Genomic DNA, 19,401 nt, shown 5'->3' on the forward strand with positions numbered 1-19,401 from the left:
CCAGGCTTTGGCTCGGGCTCTCACTGCTGCTCCCCCACTTGGTTCTCAAAGCCTACCTCCACCTCTTGATGGAAGCGTGCAGCGCTCCCCTTCCTTCCTGGACTACAGGGCACTGTGAGCAGAGGGCGGGCCTCAGTGGGCAGCACGTCCAGAGGCCACAGCTCCCCTCCGTCAGCTCACCTTACCGTGAAATTGTTCCCAGGACTGAACCTCCCTCCGCGTGCGCCTGGAAATGGATGCACGCAGACGTTTCTGGCAAGAAAGGAAAATAACTCACCGAAGAATGTAATTTCAAGTAGTATTTATGGCTTTTTTCCAATTCTAAAAGTAACACATAATCATTACTGAAAATTTAGAACATCTAGAGAAGTTTAAAAAGAAAATTGCAATCGCCCATAATCGCATTACTAGACCAGGTGCAGGCAGCCTGTCTCACTCTGCCCTCCTCCTCTGCCTCTCGCCCTGCACACACACATTCTCTCAGACCTTGTGCCGATGGCAGGGCTTCATAGGCTTTTGTCAGTTCATATTGTGTCAGGAGCGTGTCTTACCTCACACTTGTTCTCACTCACTCTGAGTAGGTGGAGCGCCGCCCCCTAGGGAAGCCCCCCAATCCGCACCTCCATCCCACCCTTCTGGCCTTGCTCTCGCCCCTCCCCCTCTGCCACCTGTTTTCTCTAAGACTGTAAACACATTCAATTCTGACCCCCAGAAGCATCCCCTCACCCCGTCTGCAGCTAATGAGGCAGGGGGCTCTCTAGGCATGCCCACTGCACTTTCTCTCCCCAACTCCCCCACCCCTCAGCCCCCCACCCTCACCCTAACCCTCCCACCTCCCCCCCACCCCTGGGGCTCCTCCTGGGCCTGCTGCGTCCTGTGCCTCCTGTCTCTGGGCTGCCCTTCTGCTCCAGGAATAGGCTTTGGCCTTTATCAGCAGAAAAACCTGACGTCAGAATCCCATCCCTCTTGCTCTCTGCCCCCATTCCCCAAGTGCTCCTGAAATCCTTCCCAGAGGGCCTCACAGGTCTGTTCTGATGGCATGTCTCAGACTGCCCGGGAGGCCTGGCCCTCCTTCTGTGAAGCTGCGTGTGGAAGGGCAGGCCTGCACCCCGCGGAGGAGGGAAGCTCGGGCAGACATGGAACAGGACACTGTTCGGGTGAAGCAGGGTGGAAGTATGGGAACGTGCAGGCCCCCCACTTTGCTTCACTGTTTCAACAAATGATAAGTAATATTTAATCCATATTCTAATGGTTAATTAAACATACTTTTTGGGGGTGCCTGGGTGGCTCAGTCGGTTGAGTGTCTGACCTGATTTCCGCTCAGGTCATGATCTCAGGGTTGTGAGATGGAGCCCTGCCCAGCGTGGAGCCTCCTTGAGATTCTTGCTCTCTCTCGCTCTCTCACTCTCCCCCGTCTCCCCGCTTGCTTGTAGGCATGCATTCTCTCACTCTCCAAAAAAAAAACAAAAAGATTCAGAAACAAAAGTTTTTATAAGGAAAATTTCCTTGTTCCTATAATGAATGTGAAGCCGTTTTCCCCATTAGCCTGAGAGGCTCCATGGCCCTCTTGTTGAGAGCACTGGAGTCTGCAGGCCTGGTCCACAGAAGGCCCCCGGCCACCAGAGGCCACCAGGCCCGGCTCCGAGCCAGAGTACAGAACTGGTGCATCTGAGGCGAGTGCAGAGGCAGCAGGGCAGCTGTGTGATTCTCAGAGAAGCCCCACTGAAGGGGCCGCCATGAACATCCTGGACAGCACTACTCTACCAAGCTGCCGGAAGTGAAAGGAAAGTCTCTTAAAGAAGGAACGCCTTTTTCTAATTCACACAAAGACCCCCAGGAGAGCTAGCGCAGGACGTCCCGTGGGTCAGAATAGCAGTCCAGCCTGGTAACTGCCATGGCGAGGGCAGCGCAGCTGAAGGGGAAGGCCAGCTGGTCATGGAAGGCCTCTCGGGGCTCTTGCTTTGGCCTTGGGGTGGCGCCTCAGGGTTTTGGCTACCAAGGCCCGCATTGTAGCTTGCCCACGATTTCTGTGGTCCCCATAGGTGACCATCATCCATCCCCCACTGTCCAGGCCACAGAGAGTGGTGCCAGCGTGGTCGTAAGCAGTGGGGGAGCACACTGTCGAGAGGGCCAAAGAACTCAGGCTGACTGGTCAACATTTCCACCCCTCAAAGGACACCTATAGGGGACGCTGACTGTGGCCAGGGCAGTCAGTCAGCCCATGACCTGAATGCACTATGGTGGCGCTGGCAGGCAGACCTGCCCAGCTCAGGAATGGACACACTGGCTGGCCCGCTCCAGCTGTCCCTACACAGATGTCTGAGAGCAAGACATCATGGAGAGAGTGGGGCTCGGCTTTCTTCTGCACCCTCACGTCCAGTGCCCCTCCCTGACACCTCGCCCGTGTCACCTAGACCCAGCTCCTCAGGCACGTGGTTCGGGCTGCTCTGGTTCTTTGAGAACATCATCCTTCCTAGGTTTCCATGTTCTTGGGGTGATCCTCGCCTTGCACCCACCGTCCTCCTGAGTGGCTGCAGGCAGAGCACTCAGAAGAGTTCTGTCTGAGGAAAGACGTTTCGGAAGTGATTTGCTTGGTCTCCAGGGAGGAGCAGGCAGTGGGGACTGAAGCCAGTCTGTGTTAGCAGGGCCAGCCAGCCCCGTGTCCCCCGGCCCCCCGGCCCTGGAAATAACAGTCCTCAAGCTGTCTGTATGGGACTGTGGGAAAGGCAGGGAAGAGGAAAGGCGCGGAGGGACTGACAGACAGCAGACATGCCTGAGGCCTGGGGCTATAGACAGACTTACGGGGGTCAGGGAGCCCCAGCAGGAGCCATCTCCCAGAACCCCTGTCCTGCCCCCAGGATCGCCGGAGTGCAGTGCATGACGGTGCCTGGCTACTCCAAGGGCTTTGGCTACCAGACGGGGCAGAGCTTCTCTGGGGAGTTTGACCACGCCTGGAACGCCGTGTACCTGGAGGGGAGATGGCACCTGGTGGACAGCACCTGGGGCAGTGGCCTGGTGGATTCTACCACTTCCAAATTCACCTTCCTGTAAGTACAAATCTCAGTGCTGTTGGGGGTCTGGCTGGTGGAAATGAGGGAAGCACGAGGTTGAAGGAAGCAGCAGGTAGAGAAGGCCAGGTGGGAGGCCAGGGAGGGCCAGGGTGGCCTCTCTTTGCTGCTGGCCACTCCCACCCTTCCTCCAGCTCTGAAATGAGCTAGCTCCAAGCCAATAGGAAGGGCCCAGACCTTTTGTCACCTCACCCTCCACTGACTAAATCCCTCCTCTGGCGCCCAAGTGCTGAAAGCCCAGCACTTCCCCGCAGGCCATACAAGAGAGGAAGGCAGAGCTGAGAAGCTGCTTGATGTCTGTAGATTCCCTCCAGGCCTTTGACTCACTGGCTATATTCCAACACAGGGACGCCAGAGTTCTCTTCCTGGTGTCTGCTTTCCCCAGACATCAGGGCTCCTCCCCTACCTCTCTGGGCCAAATGCAGCCACATCACATCTCTGAGGAAGGGGTTATGGTTTGTAGGAAGGGGGGCTGTGGGAGCAGAGTCACTGTGAGCCACGGTGGGGCGGGGTGCTGGGGTGCAGGGCGCTGGAGCACGTTCTGTTCTCCAAGGCTCTGGCCAACTATGCTTAACCCAAAGCCATGACATTCATCCTGGATCGTAACACCTCTCGGCAACTCAGATTCCTTTTTATCCAAAAAAATGAGAGCCTTGTCTCTGATTTTTGTAGTTTAAATCTCGACAGGCCTGCACACAGGCCAAATACAAGCTAAGAGCGAAGCATTAGCTCAGAAGAGTCTCCCTGTTCTTTTCTGGATCCCCATCACTAACCTCTAGAGAGCCGTGTCTCATTGGCCCCAGGGACCACAGGAGGGCTGCTCACCCAGGACTCTCCCTGCCTGCTGTCCCTCCACACTGCTGGCTGGCACCTGGTCCATGGGTTCTCTACTGGGCTTTGAGAGTAGGGGGAGCCCATTTCCCACCTGGACGCAGCTCCACGTGGAGTATGGCCTTCTCTTAAGAGGAGCTGCAGATCCTGCCATGGCCCCTATTTCTGGAAGCAGCCACTGAGGGGCCACCTGCCGTGCCCATGTTAAGAAAGGAGATAGTGCCTTTCCCCATTGGGTTGTCGGCAGGATCCCTCCTGTGGAGGAGCTAGGCAAAAGAAGGCCCCAAAGAGCCCCCTGTGAGCCCCACCGCCTTCTCTACAGAGCTGAGGCCTACTCACCCCGCATGGCTACTGACCAGCTTCCCCCCATCTCTAGCTACAATGAATTCTACTTCCTCACCCACCCCGCACTGTTCATCGAGGACCACTTCCCAGACAACAAGAACTGGCAACTGCTGAAACCCCCTCAGTCCTTGAGGCAGTTTGAGAGCAACATGTATCACAAGAGTGAATTCTACAACAAGGGGATGCTGAGTGCCCACCCAGAGACTTCTGTGATCAAAACAGGTAAGCCCGGAGCAGGTGGCCGGCATGCTGGCAGCAGGGACAGAGCAGCCCGCTCTGTGCCTCAAGGCGTCGGGCCCCCGGGGGACGGACCTGCCAGGGCCCAGCCAGGCCCGCAGCGTGGGAGCTCTGTGCATTACAGACGCTACAAAGGCAGCCAAGGCCATCGGGCCATCAGGGCAGGAGGCGGCCATAGGTCACACTTGCAGGGACAGACCCCTGCTCGCAGCAGCATAAACCAGGAAGGGGATGCATAGGAAGTCCTTGGGTTTCCCTAGGCCCTGAGGACCCTATTTACAGCCCAGGCTGCCAGGGAGCCAGGGCTGGAGGGTCCCCAGCTGGGTGAGTCTCTCCCAGTTCCTGCAGCAGGTAACGGACCACTACAGGCCTGGTGGTCCCCATCTCCCAGGTCGGGTCCCTGACAGACTTCACTAGCCTGCTGTGTTCTCCCAACCTCCTGGCAAAGAGGACATGTTGGACCAGCCAAGCTGGGCTCTGTGTGTCAGTGGTCTAACCAGCTAGTGGGAGAGCCGTGGGGTCTCCCAGGACAGAGGACTGGGGGAGGCTTTATTAGGGAATGGCTGCTGGCTGGGTCCTAGGAGCTGGAAGAGAGCAGGCATCACCATACACAGGGACAGAGGTGCTCTGGAAGGACACAGCAAGCCCTCCAGCGTCTGAACTCAAGTACCGCCAGACCAGGGCTGGCTCCAGAGGCTTTGCCTGCCTTCCTCCATTCCCCTCCCCCTCCAGGTCAGATGCCTGTTGACTCTGCCGGCTTCCCTCCTGGAGGCAGAGTCCAGCCTTTTCCAGCCAATATCCCTGGGAGTGGGAAGGGCAGGACACGTAGCTGAGCTGTCCCCATGGCTGGCCTGGACTGACCTTTGCTCCCCACATCCCCACAGGGGCCACAGGCACCCAGCCAGGTGTGTTTGTGAAGTCTGAGGTTGATGGGGGGCCAGCTGTGTGGGAGAGGGTACAGTTCTGTGGTCACAAGCCTCGCAGGGCTGACTGTGGGGGACTTTGTCTTTTGTGTGTCCAAGGCCCTGGTGCCTGGTCCAGGGCTAGGCACATAACCTGGACACACTGCAGGGCTCAGCACAGCCTCGTCAGTGCACCTACCCCACACCCACACCCACACACTTCAGCGAAGCCCTGTTGGCACCATCTCTGCTACCAGGGGCCCCTATACTCCCAGGGGGGAAGGCCTGAGCTCACATCGGCTGTTAGCACAGAGAGGTCTGCGTGTGGCCTGCAGGTGAGCCCATCCCACACTGTAGAACGATAGGGGCAGCGGGAACACAGGTGTCCCCAAGTTACTTCCAGCCGACTCGTCCCTTCCACCTCACAATGCTTTCCTTAACCAGTCTGCTGAGCTCTCGAGTACTTTTTCTTTAAACTACAAATCCCTGCAGGCTTCTGCTGCTAAAAGGACAGCGTTAGGCTGTGGTCTTTGAGAACGGGTTTCCTGTGCTATCAGATGGGGAGCCTGAACTGTGTGTGGGCCACAGAACCACAGGGAAGCATGGACCAGGCCACACCAACATCAAATTAATGCCACGGAGTAGAACTTGCCTTTGCAAGAGAAACAGAAATGTTTCTTAATATATAGTAATCTCGAATTTGATTCCATATTCGTGATGCGTATTTAAAGAATATTTCTTTGTTGGAGCTAGTTTTGTTAAGAGTGGGGATGGGAAGAGAGCAGAAGAGGGAAAGAGGTGGGTGAAAAGTGGGGAAGGAAGAGGACAGGGGATGTGGGGGGTGGGGGTGGGATACCACTGACAGGGGTGAGGGGAGGTGGAGGGAGAGCGGATGCTGGGGAGATCACGGGCTCCCACAGAGTCCCCAGAGTCGCCAGTCTTTCTTGAAAGTCTTCTAGCCGTTCAGCTCACCTTCGCAGAGAATCTGCTGGGCCAGGCACTCTGGTGAGGCCCGGGACACACAGGAAAAGACACAGGAGGGCAATTCCCCACAGTGCTCACCCCTGCAGGGAAGACAGACATGGCAGAGAACTAATTCAGTACAAGGGTGCTAAGTCTCCTGAAGGAGACGTGGAGCTACAAGAGAGGCTTCCAGGGGCTCTCAACCTCACCTGGGCAGCAGGGTGGAGGGGAGGCTTCTAGCAGTCAGATGTTATGCTAAGGTCTTATCAGGTTTGGGGGAAAGCGGTGGAGGGAAGGACAGGTGTGAGGGCTGTGGGGTATGTGGGAGAATGCCTTGTGGTCCCAAAAAGGAGGGTCCTGACTCAAGCCAGACAGGAGGGGACAGGACTCTCACTGGTCTCCAGTTTGATGGTGACCCACACAAGTGAACCCAGGAGCGACTAGGTAGATAATTTCCCAGGGCCCTCGGGTGGCCCCGTGGAAGTGCTGGGTGGCAGTCCACATCAAAGGAGAATTCCGTGGGATCTCACAGCCAGCCGGGAAGCAAGACGGAACAGGACGGGGCCATGAGCAGCTGAAGGCTGAGACAGCTTCTGCCCACTGAGTTGGCTTAGAAGAGGAAGCCAGGGGAGAGGAGAGATTCAACCAAGAGAGAGTGGTAACAAGTCTGTTGTTCCTGGGCACTTTCCTTTGGTGGTTACCATGGGACAGATGTCCCATAGTGGCTGGGGGCAGTGGAGGAAGAAGGTAGACAAGACCACACCAAAGCACCAAGCATCCCACCAGTAGTAGAGCAGAGAGGGAAGGAATGGCAGCAGAGGCAATGGGGCGGTGGTGGGCGGGCTGGGCGGGGGCGTGTGGGGGCTGCAAGGGGGAGGAGAGTGCATCCAGGAGGCCACGCCAGCAGCCCGGAGGCTCCAAGGAACTCACCCACTGAAGTCTTTGGAGAGTGGGGACAGAGGCCAGATGAGAGTTACAGGAGAGTTACACGGCAATGGGGAGGGATTCCCTGCCAAGGGAAGGCAGGGAGAGGTTTCCAGAAGAAGCAGTCCGTGAAGAAGCAGAGGGGAGCCGGCAGTGAGCTCCCATCCTTTCCGGCTGCCTGTGGGATTCTCACCAGCTGGTTGGGAGCGAGCACTGAATGCAGGAGCAGAGCAGCCTGGAGTCGGGGCCTTGGGGCAGATTAGAGGGGAAGTCTTGGAGGTACTCATTCGAGAGCCCAGGCATGGCCTCCCCAGCAAGAGCGTTGGACCTCAGACTGGGGAAAGGTTACTAGTGAGCATGGCTCTGACGGTAGTCTGTCTTCCTCCTTTGCACTCCTGTGTGAACCCCAGTGGGGCTGGGGAGGTTGCTGGGACGAGGCGCAGGTGTGGGGCTTCCGAGAGGAAGGGGATTGAGGCTCTGCAAGGAGCCACTGCCCCTCCCCGTGGTCCTGCGAGGCAGGGAGGACCAGGTAGGGGAGTGCTCGTGGGCCGTAGAGCCAGAGAAGTGACCCTGAAAAATAGTGACCAGGACAGAGGAGGATAAAACGGGGGGGCACGGGAGGGGCAGAGAGTGGATGCAAGAGGCAGAGACGGGCCAAGCCATAGCCCGAGTGAGAGTCGTGGGGCTGGCGCAGTGGGCAGTGAAGAGGCAGCCCGCCCCTCGAGCTCCGCCTCCAGCAATGAAGCCCTTCCAGCCAGGTTTTAAGGGCCTGTGTTCGCCTGACAGCTGCTGACGCTGTAAAGAACAGATGCTGGAGGGAGTGGTGTGAGGCAAGACTTAAGACTGGAAAGAGACAAAGGGTGCCTCTCCAACCAGTCATGGGCCCGCCTTGCCCCGGGCCCTCCCCCTGCTCCGGAATCAGGCTGAGCCTCCGTGCAGCCCTCACCTGAAAAGAATCGCTTGGGTGAGGCAAGCACATACAGCTGGGGCAGGTTTTCTCTTGAGACCCTCAGCTTTCGGCTCGTGCTAAGAGAACCACCGCAGCGGGGAGGGGAGCCCCTCCAGCGGTGCGCCGCAAGGGCTCACGTCGTGTTGGCTGACCTCACCTTGAGTGCTTAAAACCCATCGTGCCGGGGGCGTTCACACCGTCGAAATGGGCAGCTGCTAGAGTCAGGGCTTCCTCCCCAGAGAGCCGCCGTGAAACATCTAGCAGCAAGCAGCGCATCCCGGAGCCACCCCCGCTGACCCTGGCTCTCTCTCCACAGTGAACGGGAAGGCCACCGTCACCATCGAGAGCCGCGCCCCGACGCTCTTCATGTTCATGCTCAACGGCAAGCAGGAGCACGGGCTGCTGAGCCTCAGGAAGGACGGGATGAAGCTGGACATATACCCCCCAACGGTGGGCCCCCACAAGCTGCAGATCTTCGCCAAAGGCAACTCGGACGTCTACAGCTCGGTGCTGGAGTACACGGTCAAGTGCAACTACGTGGACGTCGGTGTCCGGCTGCCGGCGGAGCTGCACCAGCCCGTGGGCCCCAGCTGGTTCTCGGAGCAGATGGGCATCGTGGAGCCCTCGCACCCCGACCCCATCATCCACACGAGCGACGGCCGCTGCTCCGTCAGCTTCGGCGTGGAGGAGGGCGTCAGCGTGCTGGCTTCCCTGCATGGGGACGAAGGCCCCGTCACCGAGGAGACGCAGCGGCGCTACATCTTCCAGCTGCACCGGGAGAAGCGGGCGGAGCTGAAGGTCCAGCTGCCCCAGGCGGGCAAGTTTGCCCTCAAGATCTTTGTCAAGAAGAGGCTGGAGCCGGGCAACTACGTCTTCATCTTCAATTACCTGCTGTGCTGCCCCAACACCAAGGTGAGCTGGCCCATGTTCCCCGAGAGCTTCGGCAACTGGGGGCAGGACAATGAGCTGCTGGAGCCCCTGTCGGGCGTGCTTCCCGCCAACCGGAATGTCCCATTCAAACTGAAGCTACACGGTGTTGCCAAAGCCCTGGTGAAGGGGCAGGACACGTGGCCCCTGACCCTGAATGGAGAGGGCTACTGGGAGGGCAGCTGCAGCACGGCCGGCTGCCGCGAGATCTACGTCATGGTGCTGGAGAACGCCAACCACAACTTCTACTCCTACATCCTGAAGTACAAAGTGAACGCCCAGTGAGGGCTGGCGCCGCGGCCGCCCCCTCCCAGAGGGCCGAGGCCAGAGCTGCCCAGGGAGGGCCCAGCGCAAGTGCAGAGAGCCCTGGACGCCACCCAGTCTGCATGAAATCACTTCGAGGCCTCTGCCTCGGTCTCTCCGCTCTGCCACGGAAGCGGGCATGTTTGTGTCCCCATGGCTTCCCCCGGTTGTGGCCGTGGCCGTGGCCGAGGGGACTGAGGCAAAGGCCCTGTAGAAGAAAAAGGTGCTATGTAAATCCAAGGTATCATAAACTGTACACCACTGCCCAGATGCCCCCTTCTCGTGTTAATGCTGTTGTTGTTTGCATAGGGCTGATGTGGGAAAGCAGGGAGGTTGCCCAGGCAGAAAGCTTTTCACGTGATCGTGAGCGAATTCTCCTCTGTGCCCGAGAGGGACCTGATATGCAAGGCTGAGTCGTCCTGAATCGCAGAGCCCTTTCAGCCCTATCAGTGTTTCTCACCAATTCTGAACCCCAGGGAGGGTTGACTACCATTTTTCCCCAGACCTGACCATCTTCTGCACTCCCGCTGCCTCTCACTCTTCAAGAGCCCTAGAGAAAAGAAGGCGTGAGGAGGAAGCTAGCCAGCCCGCGCTTGCTGCAGGTCCACTGTCCCTGGATATGCTGGGAATGTGGCAATAGAAAAGTCAGGAGGGCACTCCCAGGGCCCATTCTTGGGTGCCCTGCGTGGAGGGCCAGAGGGTGAGGGACACCCCAGCAGCCCTGCCACCTGAGTCTAAGGGTGTGAGTTCTCCATCTCTGTGCTCTCAGACGGGCCCGTGGCAGTTCAGTCTAGTGAGTTGGTGGCCCTCCGGGGCCTGCATTTTCACGGGGAGCTTCAAGAGTCTGCTGGGCCCTTGGGGGGACCTCGTTGATAACCCTAAAGAAAGACCTGGGCAGGGAGGCCAGGCAGGGAGTAGTGCAAATACCATAGTGCCAAGGAGACTAATGAAATCACTCGGCCAGCCCCCAAGGGTCCCTACCAGCAAAGCCCACACCGGGGGACCTCCACCTGCTCTGGGAGCCATTTTGGTGCTTGTCTGCATCCCATCTCCCTTCCTGCCTTTCCCTGCCACGAGAGACCCCTGGGGTCCTGCCTTGCACGCTGGCTCCAGCCCTAGGAACTTCAGCTGCCCAGCTGCCCTCAGCAGCACCTCAGGCCCGTGTTGCCATGGCAACAGCGGCAAGGCTGGCTCCTTTCTGCAAGGGCAGTGGGAGAGGGAAGGAGGGAGAGGCCCTGCGTGGCCACTGCAGCACCCTCCCAGCACGAGAAGCCCCTGCAGGTGCTCCCTGCCTCCTGGCTTCTCAGCTGTGCGGCCCCTCCCGTCTCCGTGCCCTCACCCTGAGAGCTGGCACCACCCTGCGCCCGCTACTGTTCTAAATGTCCTCGGGCTCGACAGCCAGGCCGGCCGGATGCTCACGCCACCTCTGCCTTCATCCTCACGTTCGTGTATTCAGCAAATGTTACCGGGGCACTTAATCAGCATCGGACTCCGTGCTAGACGCTGGAGTTATGGAGGGAACCAAGGGGGTCCTGCCCCTGCCATCTCAGAGCTCAGGGTGCGCAGCAGCGGCCTCCCCCAAATAGGCCTGTCTGAAGTTCCAGGCTCCCAACACTTCATTATCTCCCCAAAGGTCCCCGCTGCCCCCCAGCTTGAACCTGGCCGAGCCATGTGACAGGGGTGCCCAGCCTCCAGGAGGCTGAGGGCCCTGGAACACGAGGGCAGTACACCATGGGCGTCTGGGCTCTCCCCTGGCCTGTGTCCCGTGCCCTCCGGCAGGCTCTGCCACCCAAGCCTTTGGCACTGTTGTCACTCATGCCTGGAAAACGCACAAAGGCCCCAGAGGCAGAAAACAAGGGGAGTTCTTACACCCTGAAAACAGCCTTTTTTGTTATGGGTTGAAAGAAATGTGCTGGGTTTTATCCAAATAATGAGTGCCTTCTATGACTCATGTCGCTCCCTGGACCCAGAGCCGTGGCTAGTCCCGATGAGAACAACGTGTATCTTTTTAAAAATAATATAACTAACCAGTACCTTCTGGAGCAGACAGAGGATGCCACCCAGCGCAATAGCAGCTGCCCCAGGAACCAAGACCGGGCCCAGCATCTCCAAGGGGCTGCAGAGCCACCACGTGCCCCTCCTCCTGCCTTAACCAGCACCCCCCCCCCACCTTTGTAAAGACAGCTGTAGGCACAGTCAGAAATCACCTGTATTTCTTTCCACTGAAGTAAAAATACATGAAATGAAATCCAGTCTTCATGAATTTTTACACGCATGCTGCTCAGGGTAGAATTCAGAGTTGCATTTTGAAGCCTTTTATTCAAATCCGCATCTTTGTTCCCGGTGCTGGAGTCCCAGCGACTGGTGGAATGGCACGGGCGCCCCCTGGTGCCCAGAACATGGAGCTGCCGGCCAGCCAGTCTGCGAGGCTGAGTCGATTGCCAGGGCTTTTACACAGAACTTGAGAAAGCCTGCTGAGATGTTTGTGTTCGATTCACTGGGTGCTTCCTGGTGTGCACACGGAGCACATCTTTGCCACGTGCAAACTGTGAGGCGAGCTTGGAGCCTGCCTGGCAGGGTAAGAAGAAAAGGCATGTAATACTGGGGAGTGTTTTGCCTGGAAATCACGTCTTGAAACGGAAACACTGGATAGCGGACTGGAAGGGACAGCTCTGACCGCGCTCCTTACTACGCCAGAGAAGGACCGAAACTGTTCACACTCAGGGCTTGGGCTGGCAGCCTTCGGGCCACAGGCAGAAGGGTGCAGAAAGTCAGGGAGGGTGCGGGAGTCGGAGGCGAATGGGCTACAACCACAACTGCAATTAACTCCTTTCAGCTCATTATCGGCAGCGCCAGCAGCCCAGCTGGGTCCGCTTCAATCTGATTACGATCATTGTGAGTTCCCCATACACCGCATTGTCCCACCAGGACAGACTCCTCACAGCCTGCTGAGATTAAAAGGAAATAAATAGATTAACTGAAGCATGAAGGATTTAGGCTAGACATAAAGAACTGTTTCCTGTTTTTAAGCAGGAGGGGCAAGGTGCCAAGAAAGTTTGTGAAATCCTCTTCTCAAAGGACTTGAAAAGTAGAAAAGTTTCCCCAGTGGTCTGGGTTTCAGATGCCATGCTCACTGGAAAGACTAAGTTCTCTCGAAACCAGCTAATCCTTGAAGTACACTAGATCGCCCCCAGCAAACACAAGGTGAGCAGTTTTGCCACATCCTTTGCTGTTAACGATGTGTTCAGAGGTGGTGCGCATCTGTGTCCCACATCAGTTCGGGATCTTTCATTTCTTTTCATTTGGAATAAGGAGCTGGAAATCTTCAGAGGTGATTACTTCTCATAGCGTGTGTGTGTTGAGTTGTGTGGGCCAGTGGCTGTTGAGTATGCTTTCCCCACATTGTTGCTGGTGTTGTTTTTCAATAAAATTTATATTCATTTTTATCCAACAATGTAATTATCGATCTGTTCTTATCACTGCTCTCACAAGGGGGAAAAAATAGGGAAAAAACACTTTCATGTTCAAAGGGAGCCCTAGGGAAAAAAAAAAAAATCAATGTCCCAGCCATTTGAATGTGATGGGGAGATGCAAATGGAATGTCAGGCAAATAGCTATTTCGCATTAAAGAAAACATAATGAGGTTAGCGCCAGCCCCTCTCTGGCTCACATGCCTTTGAAGAACACGAAGGCAGTGTTTCTTTCATTGAATCTTGTTTAACTTGAAATGTTTCAAGTCAATCCTAATTTCTGTTACTAGTAGAAGAAAAAAATGTACCCAAAATGCCTATCAGCATACTTTTTTTTATTGTTTTGAATATGTATTTCTTGATTTTCATATACATACAGAAACTTTGCAGCAGGTTACCTAAACAGATGATTCATAAATTAGACATTTAGGGAAATAGAGAAAATGAACATCCAGGCACCTCTGAGAAGCTGCCGTAACCATGGAGACCATTCTCGTAGCTGTGGTGTGAAGGACAGAAAGAACTGTGTTCTCAAATCTGGCCTTGTAGCCTCCCTCCCTGCTGGACCCGCAAACGTGAGCCCCCACGTATGTCTCCTGAGGAAAGAAGCTCATGGGTGGACCATGTCTTTAACAGCATATTAAGGAGAAGTCAAAAGAAAGTCTCCCGTATTCATAGGAGGAGGAACTCTTAAATTATTAGAACAGTCTGAGAATGCCAACCCTGAGGCTGGAATGGATGACCTCTAACGTCCCTTCCAGTCCGGAGAGTTTGTGATGCTGTGTCTCTGTGAACAAATGCTGGCAGGTGGTAGACCTGGGATTGTCAGTTTCGGAACATCTGAAGGGCCCTGCTGTGTTAAGAGCCTGCCCTGTAGCCCCCAGCAGACTGCGCTGCTGGCTCCTCTCTTGCCCGAGGGCGAGGGGCTGCAGAAAACCCAGCAGAGGGACCAAAGGGAAAGCAACAGCCCCTGACAGGATGCTGCTTCTCTCTGATTTTGCAAGCAGAATGAAAGAAAACTAAAAGTCAGGCAGTGATCGGGACGCCTTCCCTTAGATATCCCACAGGCATCCCCAAATCAAAAGACACTGAACCGAAGTCCCTTTTCTCCCCCAAATTGCCTCCCACTCCTCCTGGGTCCCCAACACAGTAAATACATCCCCATCCCCCAGGTACCGAAGTCAGTCTCGTGGTGGTCACTGGTGACTCCTTCATTCCCCTCAGTGATGAAATCTGGGCCATTCTGACCCACTCTCCCAGCCCCACATCCACTCCACTCTCACAGCCTTTGTCATAATTCAAGCCCTCATCATCTCTCAGCTCCGCTGCGGTGACTGCTTTCCACGATGACACGCGGCCCCACCACCACCACCTCCCCATGTTTCTACTTATAAGAACATCAGGACTATTGTTTGTATTAAGACAAGGTCTCCATGAAAGCCTTCCAGAAGAAGTTCACCATCTCTGGAGAAAGCATAATTTGTGTCAGGTGCTGATGGAAAAGGTGGGTCTTCAAACAAAAACTGGTTTTAACAGAGAGGCAGAAACTCCTCCTTTTTCTGGACTCTGAAGAGGCCAGGTGCTGATGTCTTCACTCCTGGGCGATGCTATGTAGGGCAGCTCATAGCACCACAGCCAAACAGGGACCTGTGACAGGGTGAGTGGTGGAGACTAGCCTGAAGGTTAGCAAGCTACACCTTGTAAATCAGATTATCCACATCCATGGCTCATAGATCTCCCTGTTCTCCTCCTGGAACCAACAATAGTATTGATCATATGTTCAAATGTGCCGGGAGGACTCCCTGGCAAGCAGATGCTGAGACAGAGTTAGGAATGCAGACAGAGTGTTAGAGGGTAATACGTGGGAAAGATAAAGGGGGAGGAAGCAGGATCAGGCAGAGAGAACTTCGGACAGTCGGCTAAGTGTCAGTGCAACAGAAGAGCCCCTTGTTGTGCAGAAATGACCAGGCTCTAGAGACCCTGGTCTGCTCCGTCACTGGCTACGGGCTGACCAGGAAGAGCTTGGCCTCCATTCAAAAGCTAAGACACACGCCTGGTTTCTGATCCAGGCTGTAAGAAGCGTAGAAGCCATCACTCCCTCCAACAGGTAGAAAGCTGACAAACTGAAAAATCAACAACTCTTCTTATATCTGTAGGAGAAGTGAAGTCACAAGGTAAACCACTGTCCTCCTCCCCAAACTGGAGAGACTGACAGGTGACCCAGAGAATCATACTCACCAGAGCAGAAACCTCCATGGGAAACCATTGCCTGGGTGGGAAAACGGAACTGTAATTGGCAAACTGCTGGGGCTCAATGTGGACAACATTGAGAGTTGAAAACTCTCCAGGGGCACCCAGTCATCAGGACCCCCACATTTTTGTGAGTTTATGTCTTGGATCTCTACCAGGTCTCACAGTGAATATCAGAGAAAAATCTCCTCATGCTTCTGGGGTGAGGGGGATGGATCCATTTACAAGCAGAAAATTAGTAAGGACATAATTGAACTCAACACCACCCCCAAACTACTAGAAATAATTGACATCTATAGACTGCTTCATCCAACAACAGCAGATTACGTATTCTTTCCAAGCGCACATGGAATATTCACCAAGATAGACCACATTCTGGGCCATAAAGCATACCCCCAATGGAATGAAAAGAAGAGAAGTCACACGATGTCTGCTCTCAGACCAGTGGAATTAAACGAGACATCAGTAACAGAAAGATGACTGGAAAATTCCAAAATATTTTCAGATTAAACAACACACTTCCAAATAGCTAATGGGTCAAAGAAGAAATCTCAAGACAAATTTTAAAATATTCTGAAGCACATGGAAATGAACCCACAACTTATCAAAATTTGAGAGATGCACCAAAAACTCTCTTTAGAAGGAAATTTAGAGCATTGAAGGCATATGTTAGAAAAGAAGAAAGCTCTAAAATCAATAATCTAAGCTTCCAAATTAGGAAACTAGAAAAAGAAGAGCAAAGTAAGCGAAAGAAAAGAAATAATTTAAAAAGAGCTAAAATTAATAAATTGAAAATAAGAAATCAATAAAGAAAATCAGCAAGCTCAAAAGCTTGATTCCTTGAAAAGATCAATAACATCTATAAGCCTCTAGCGAGGCTAGCTAAGAAAAAAAGAAAGGACAAATTACCAATATCGGAAGTGAAAGAGGGGGTATCACTACAGATCCCATGCACATTAAAAAGATAATAAAGGAATACTACGAATAAGTCTATGCTCTCAAATTTGATACCGTAGGTTATCAAATGGTCCAATTTCTTGAAAGACACAATCTGCCAAAATTCATACAGAACAAAATAGGTGATCCAAATAGGCCTGTAATCTTTTAAAGAAATTGAGTCAATAATCAATAACCCTCTATAAAGAAAGCACCAGGCCCAGATAGGTTCTGGTGAATTCTACCAAACACTTAAGGAAGAAATTACACCAATTTTCTACAACCTCTTTCAAAAGATAGAAGCAGAGGGCTTACTTCCTAACTCATCTGCGGCCAACATTATCCTAATACCAAAACCAAACACATTGTAAGAAAATAACAGATTAATATCTCTCATGAACATAGGTATAAAAATCCTCCAAAACCATTAGCGAACTGAATCCAGCAATATATAAAAGCTAAGGCAGACCCTGGAGACAGCGCCAGCTGAAAGCTCTCAGCTCTCGGATGTACTCCTTGCAGATAATCGGCAAGTTCCCTCTTGACGGGAAATCTGAGCAGCACACCTCTGTGTCTGCCACAGAGGCTTCAGGAAGGCTTGGGTGCGGGTTCTGGGGGTGGGGCAGCAGATCCTAAAGCCATCTGGGATCCAGCGATCACTGGTGCGAGGTCACCAAATGCTTTGTCAAAGGGACGGGGAGGGCTCTATATGTGGCTGCCTCTGTGCGGGAGGAATGCAACTTTCAAGGGCCGCCTTCAAGGCGCTGGGCACTAATTTGACAGAAGGCAGCTTCTTCCTTCCCTCTCCTCCTTGGCCTCCTGGTTCCTGTCACCCAGGGCAGCGTCAACACTAAAGCCAGAAGGAGCTGCTCATGTTACAGTCTTAACTTGAAACCTGCCGAAAACTCTCCATTGTCCAAGGCGTAAGACTCAGTTCCCCACTGTCTTCGTCTGTTCTGCTGCATAGACGGGGCGGCTGACAAACAGCAGAAATCCACTGCTGACCGTTCTGGAGGCTGGAATTGGAGATCAAGTCACTTGCAGATTCGGTGTTTGATGAGAACCCACTTCCTGATTCATAGTTGGTTGCCTTCTCCTTGCGTCCTCACACGGTGGAAGGGACAAGCTCTCTGGAGTCTTTATAAGGACACAGATCCCATCCGTGAAGACTCCACCCTCGTGACCTAATCACCTTCCAAAGGCCCCGCCTCCAAACACCATCATATTGGGGATTCAGTCTCAACCCATGAATTTTGGGGGGGATACAAACATTCACTCTGTAATCCCCACTCTGGCGTCACACCGCTTTCTCTGCTTTGTCTCTCATGACTCTCCATGAGATTCCTTTTGCAAAAATCAACCATATGACACCAGGCAGGCCACGGACCCTCACACCTTCGTGTTTTTTACACATGCTGTTCCTTCTCATTGGGAAGCCGTTCCATCCATCTCTGTCTGCAGAAGCCCTGCATGGTCTTCGGGCGTCTAGACCAGCCCCTATCTGCCCACCCTCCATGTTCACTTAGCACTTTGTTAGCTCATCTGTTAAGCAGGTACTTTCTGCATGATTCATGTGATTGAGGGGGTACTTGGAGGTTCGCGCACTTGGTTATGAATTGTTTGAACACAGTTACTTTGATTTTTTTCTCCATGGCACAAAATAGGGGGTTAGTAAATGCTTGGCAAGTGTTTCATTGAGAGAACAGAGAGGAAAGATGAAGACCGACTAGCAAAGTAACATAACTCAGCAGTCCAATAACCATTCGGTGACATTTGTCTAAATGTTTCCTGGTCACCAACACTGGCCCCTGTGCCTTTTGCCCAGCTCTGCACACCCCAGCCTGAACTGCGAGGAGAACCCAAGATGCTCTCAGGGAGGGCCACACCCCGAAAAGGGCTGAGAAACTGGGGCAGGGGGAGATACTGGAATGACCACCCTGGGGATAGTTGAGGAGGTAGTTCGTGGGGTCTTCAAGGAAGTGGGTGGCCTTGTTACCAAGACCAGCAGCCCACACTTATTTATGAGGCTCTGAAAGAGAGCACGTGCTCACTCCACAGAACAGGACTCGAACACAGGACATGAGCTTGACAAGAGAAGAATGGCCACCCTGTCTGTGACTGCGGGTGGCAGGGGCTAGTCAGGACTCTTTGGCCATGAAGCGCTTTATGAAGTTGCCTTTCCTTTACCTAATTGTGGTTCCTGACCCAGATTTCCTCTCCAGGACCCTGTTTGGAGGAGATTCTCTAAGCTAAGCTGTTCAGCAGAACACAAATATAACACAAGGCGTCTGCCGGTGCTACCCACACCCGTCCAAACAGAGCAAGCTAGCCCGCTGACAACCAGTCGGCGGCCAAACCATCGGTCCAAGGGTGGTCTGGAGGCCTCCTGACACCTCTGGGCTCCAGGGGGTGCCTGCCAGCCTACCCCTGGGGGCGCGCCAACGCACGCCGCATACGGCTCCAGGAGGAAGGTGCCCAGGTTGATCTGCTCGCTGTTTCAGCTCCATAATTAAATGACACCTGCATTCAGAATAAATGATCAATACATTTTTGAAGTGAACATCAATCTGTCATTTCAAAAGTGAATTCCTAGATCACCGGCTTTATTTACATGGCTGCTGACCAAAAAGGCTGTTGAGTTACAGCAGCCTAGTCATTTCCCTCTTCTTCTCAACTAACTACAAAAGCCGGTGCCCGGAGCGAGTTTCTCTGCCCCCGGGGGAAATGTATGTTTACAGGAAGACAGAAACCACCACCAGCTGGGAGGGCTCGCGCTGTTTGCCACAGAAAGCCATCAGGGCCCCGATCGATCAGAGGAGTGCCCTTCTTCTCCAGGACCCCACCGCCCTCGGCCTGTGCCGAGATTGCTTTGTTTCCATCAGGAGGGACGGCTGACTGCCTCTCTGACACAAGGAATCAGCCATCACTTCACCCCGGCTGTGCAGGGACAGAGACGGTGGCGCCCGGCTCCGGGGCGGCAGGGACGACCGTGGAGAAGCCTGTGGCAGGAGGGCACGGGAGCAGCCGCGACTCGAACGGCCAAGAACAATCGGGCCGCGTGATGAGTGAAGTCCAGATGTCGGGACTGAGGGCCCCTGGCAGCTCCCACATGGACAAAGCAGGGGGAAAACGAGGAGACGTTGATTTAAAACGAAATCACTGCAGGATTACAAGTTACTCCCTGAACACTTGGCTGATGTATTTGTATGTATGTGAACACCAAGGGGATTGGAAAATTAACATTTTATTATACTGTAAAAAATTAAATGTGGCCAAGATGCCCGAGGCGTTTGGAG

General features: G+C 54.1%; 1 protein-coding gene across 3 annotated transcripts in view; it reads left to right on the forward strand.

Annotated features, from left to right (window-relative positions):
* KY (kyphoscoliosis peptidase) overlaps positions 1-9,431 on the forward strand; it is a 42,767-nt gene extending 33,336 nt beyond the window's left edge. For all 3 annotated transcript variants that reach the window (XM_040636587.1, XM_040636588.1, XM_040636589.1), the window contains 3 exons: positions 2,859-3,047; positions 4,276-4,466; positions 8,536-9,431. In XM_040636587.1, coding sequence (XP_040492521.1) covers positions 2,859-3,047; positions 4,276-4,466; positions 8,536-9,431 — 1,276 coding nt within the window. The remainder of the gene's footprint in view (positions 1-2,858; positions 3,048-4,275; positions 4,467-8,535) is intronic.
* Positions 9,432-19,401: the final 9,970 nt, after the last annotated feature.

The sequence above is a fragment of the Ursus maritimus genome, unplaced genomic scaffold (genome assembly GCF_017311325.1).
Source record: "Ursus maritimus isolate PB19 unplaced genomic scaffold, ASM1731132v1 scaffold_20, whole genome shotgun sequence".
In the NCBI taxonomy this organism is placed as follows: domain Eukaryota; kingdom Metazoa; phylum Chordata; class Mammalia; order Carnivora; family Ursidae; genus Ursus; species Ursus maritimus.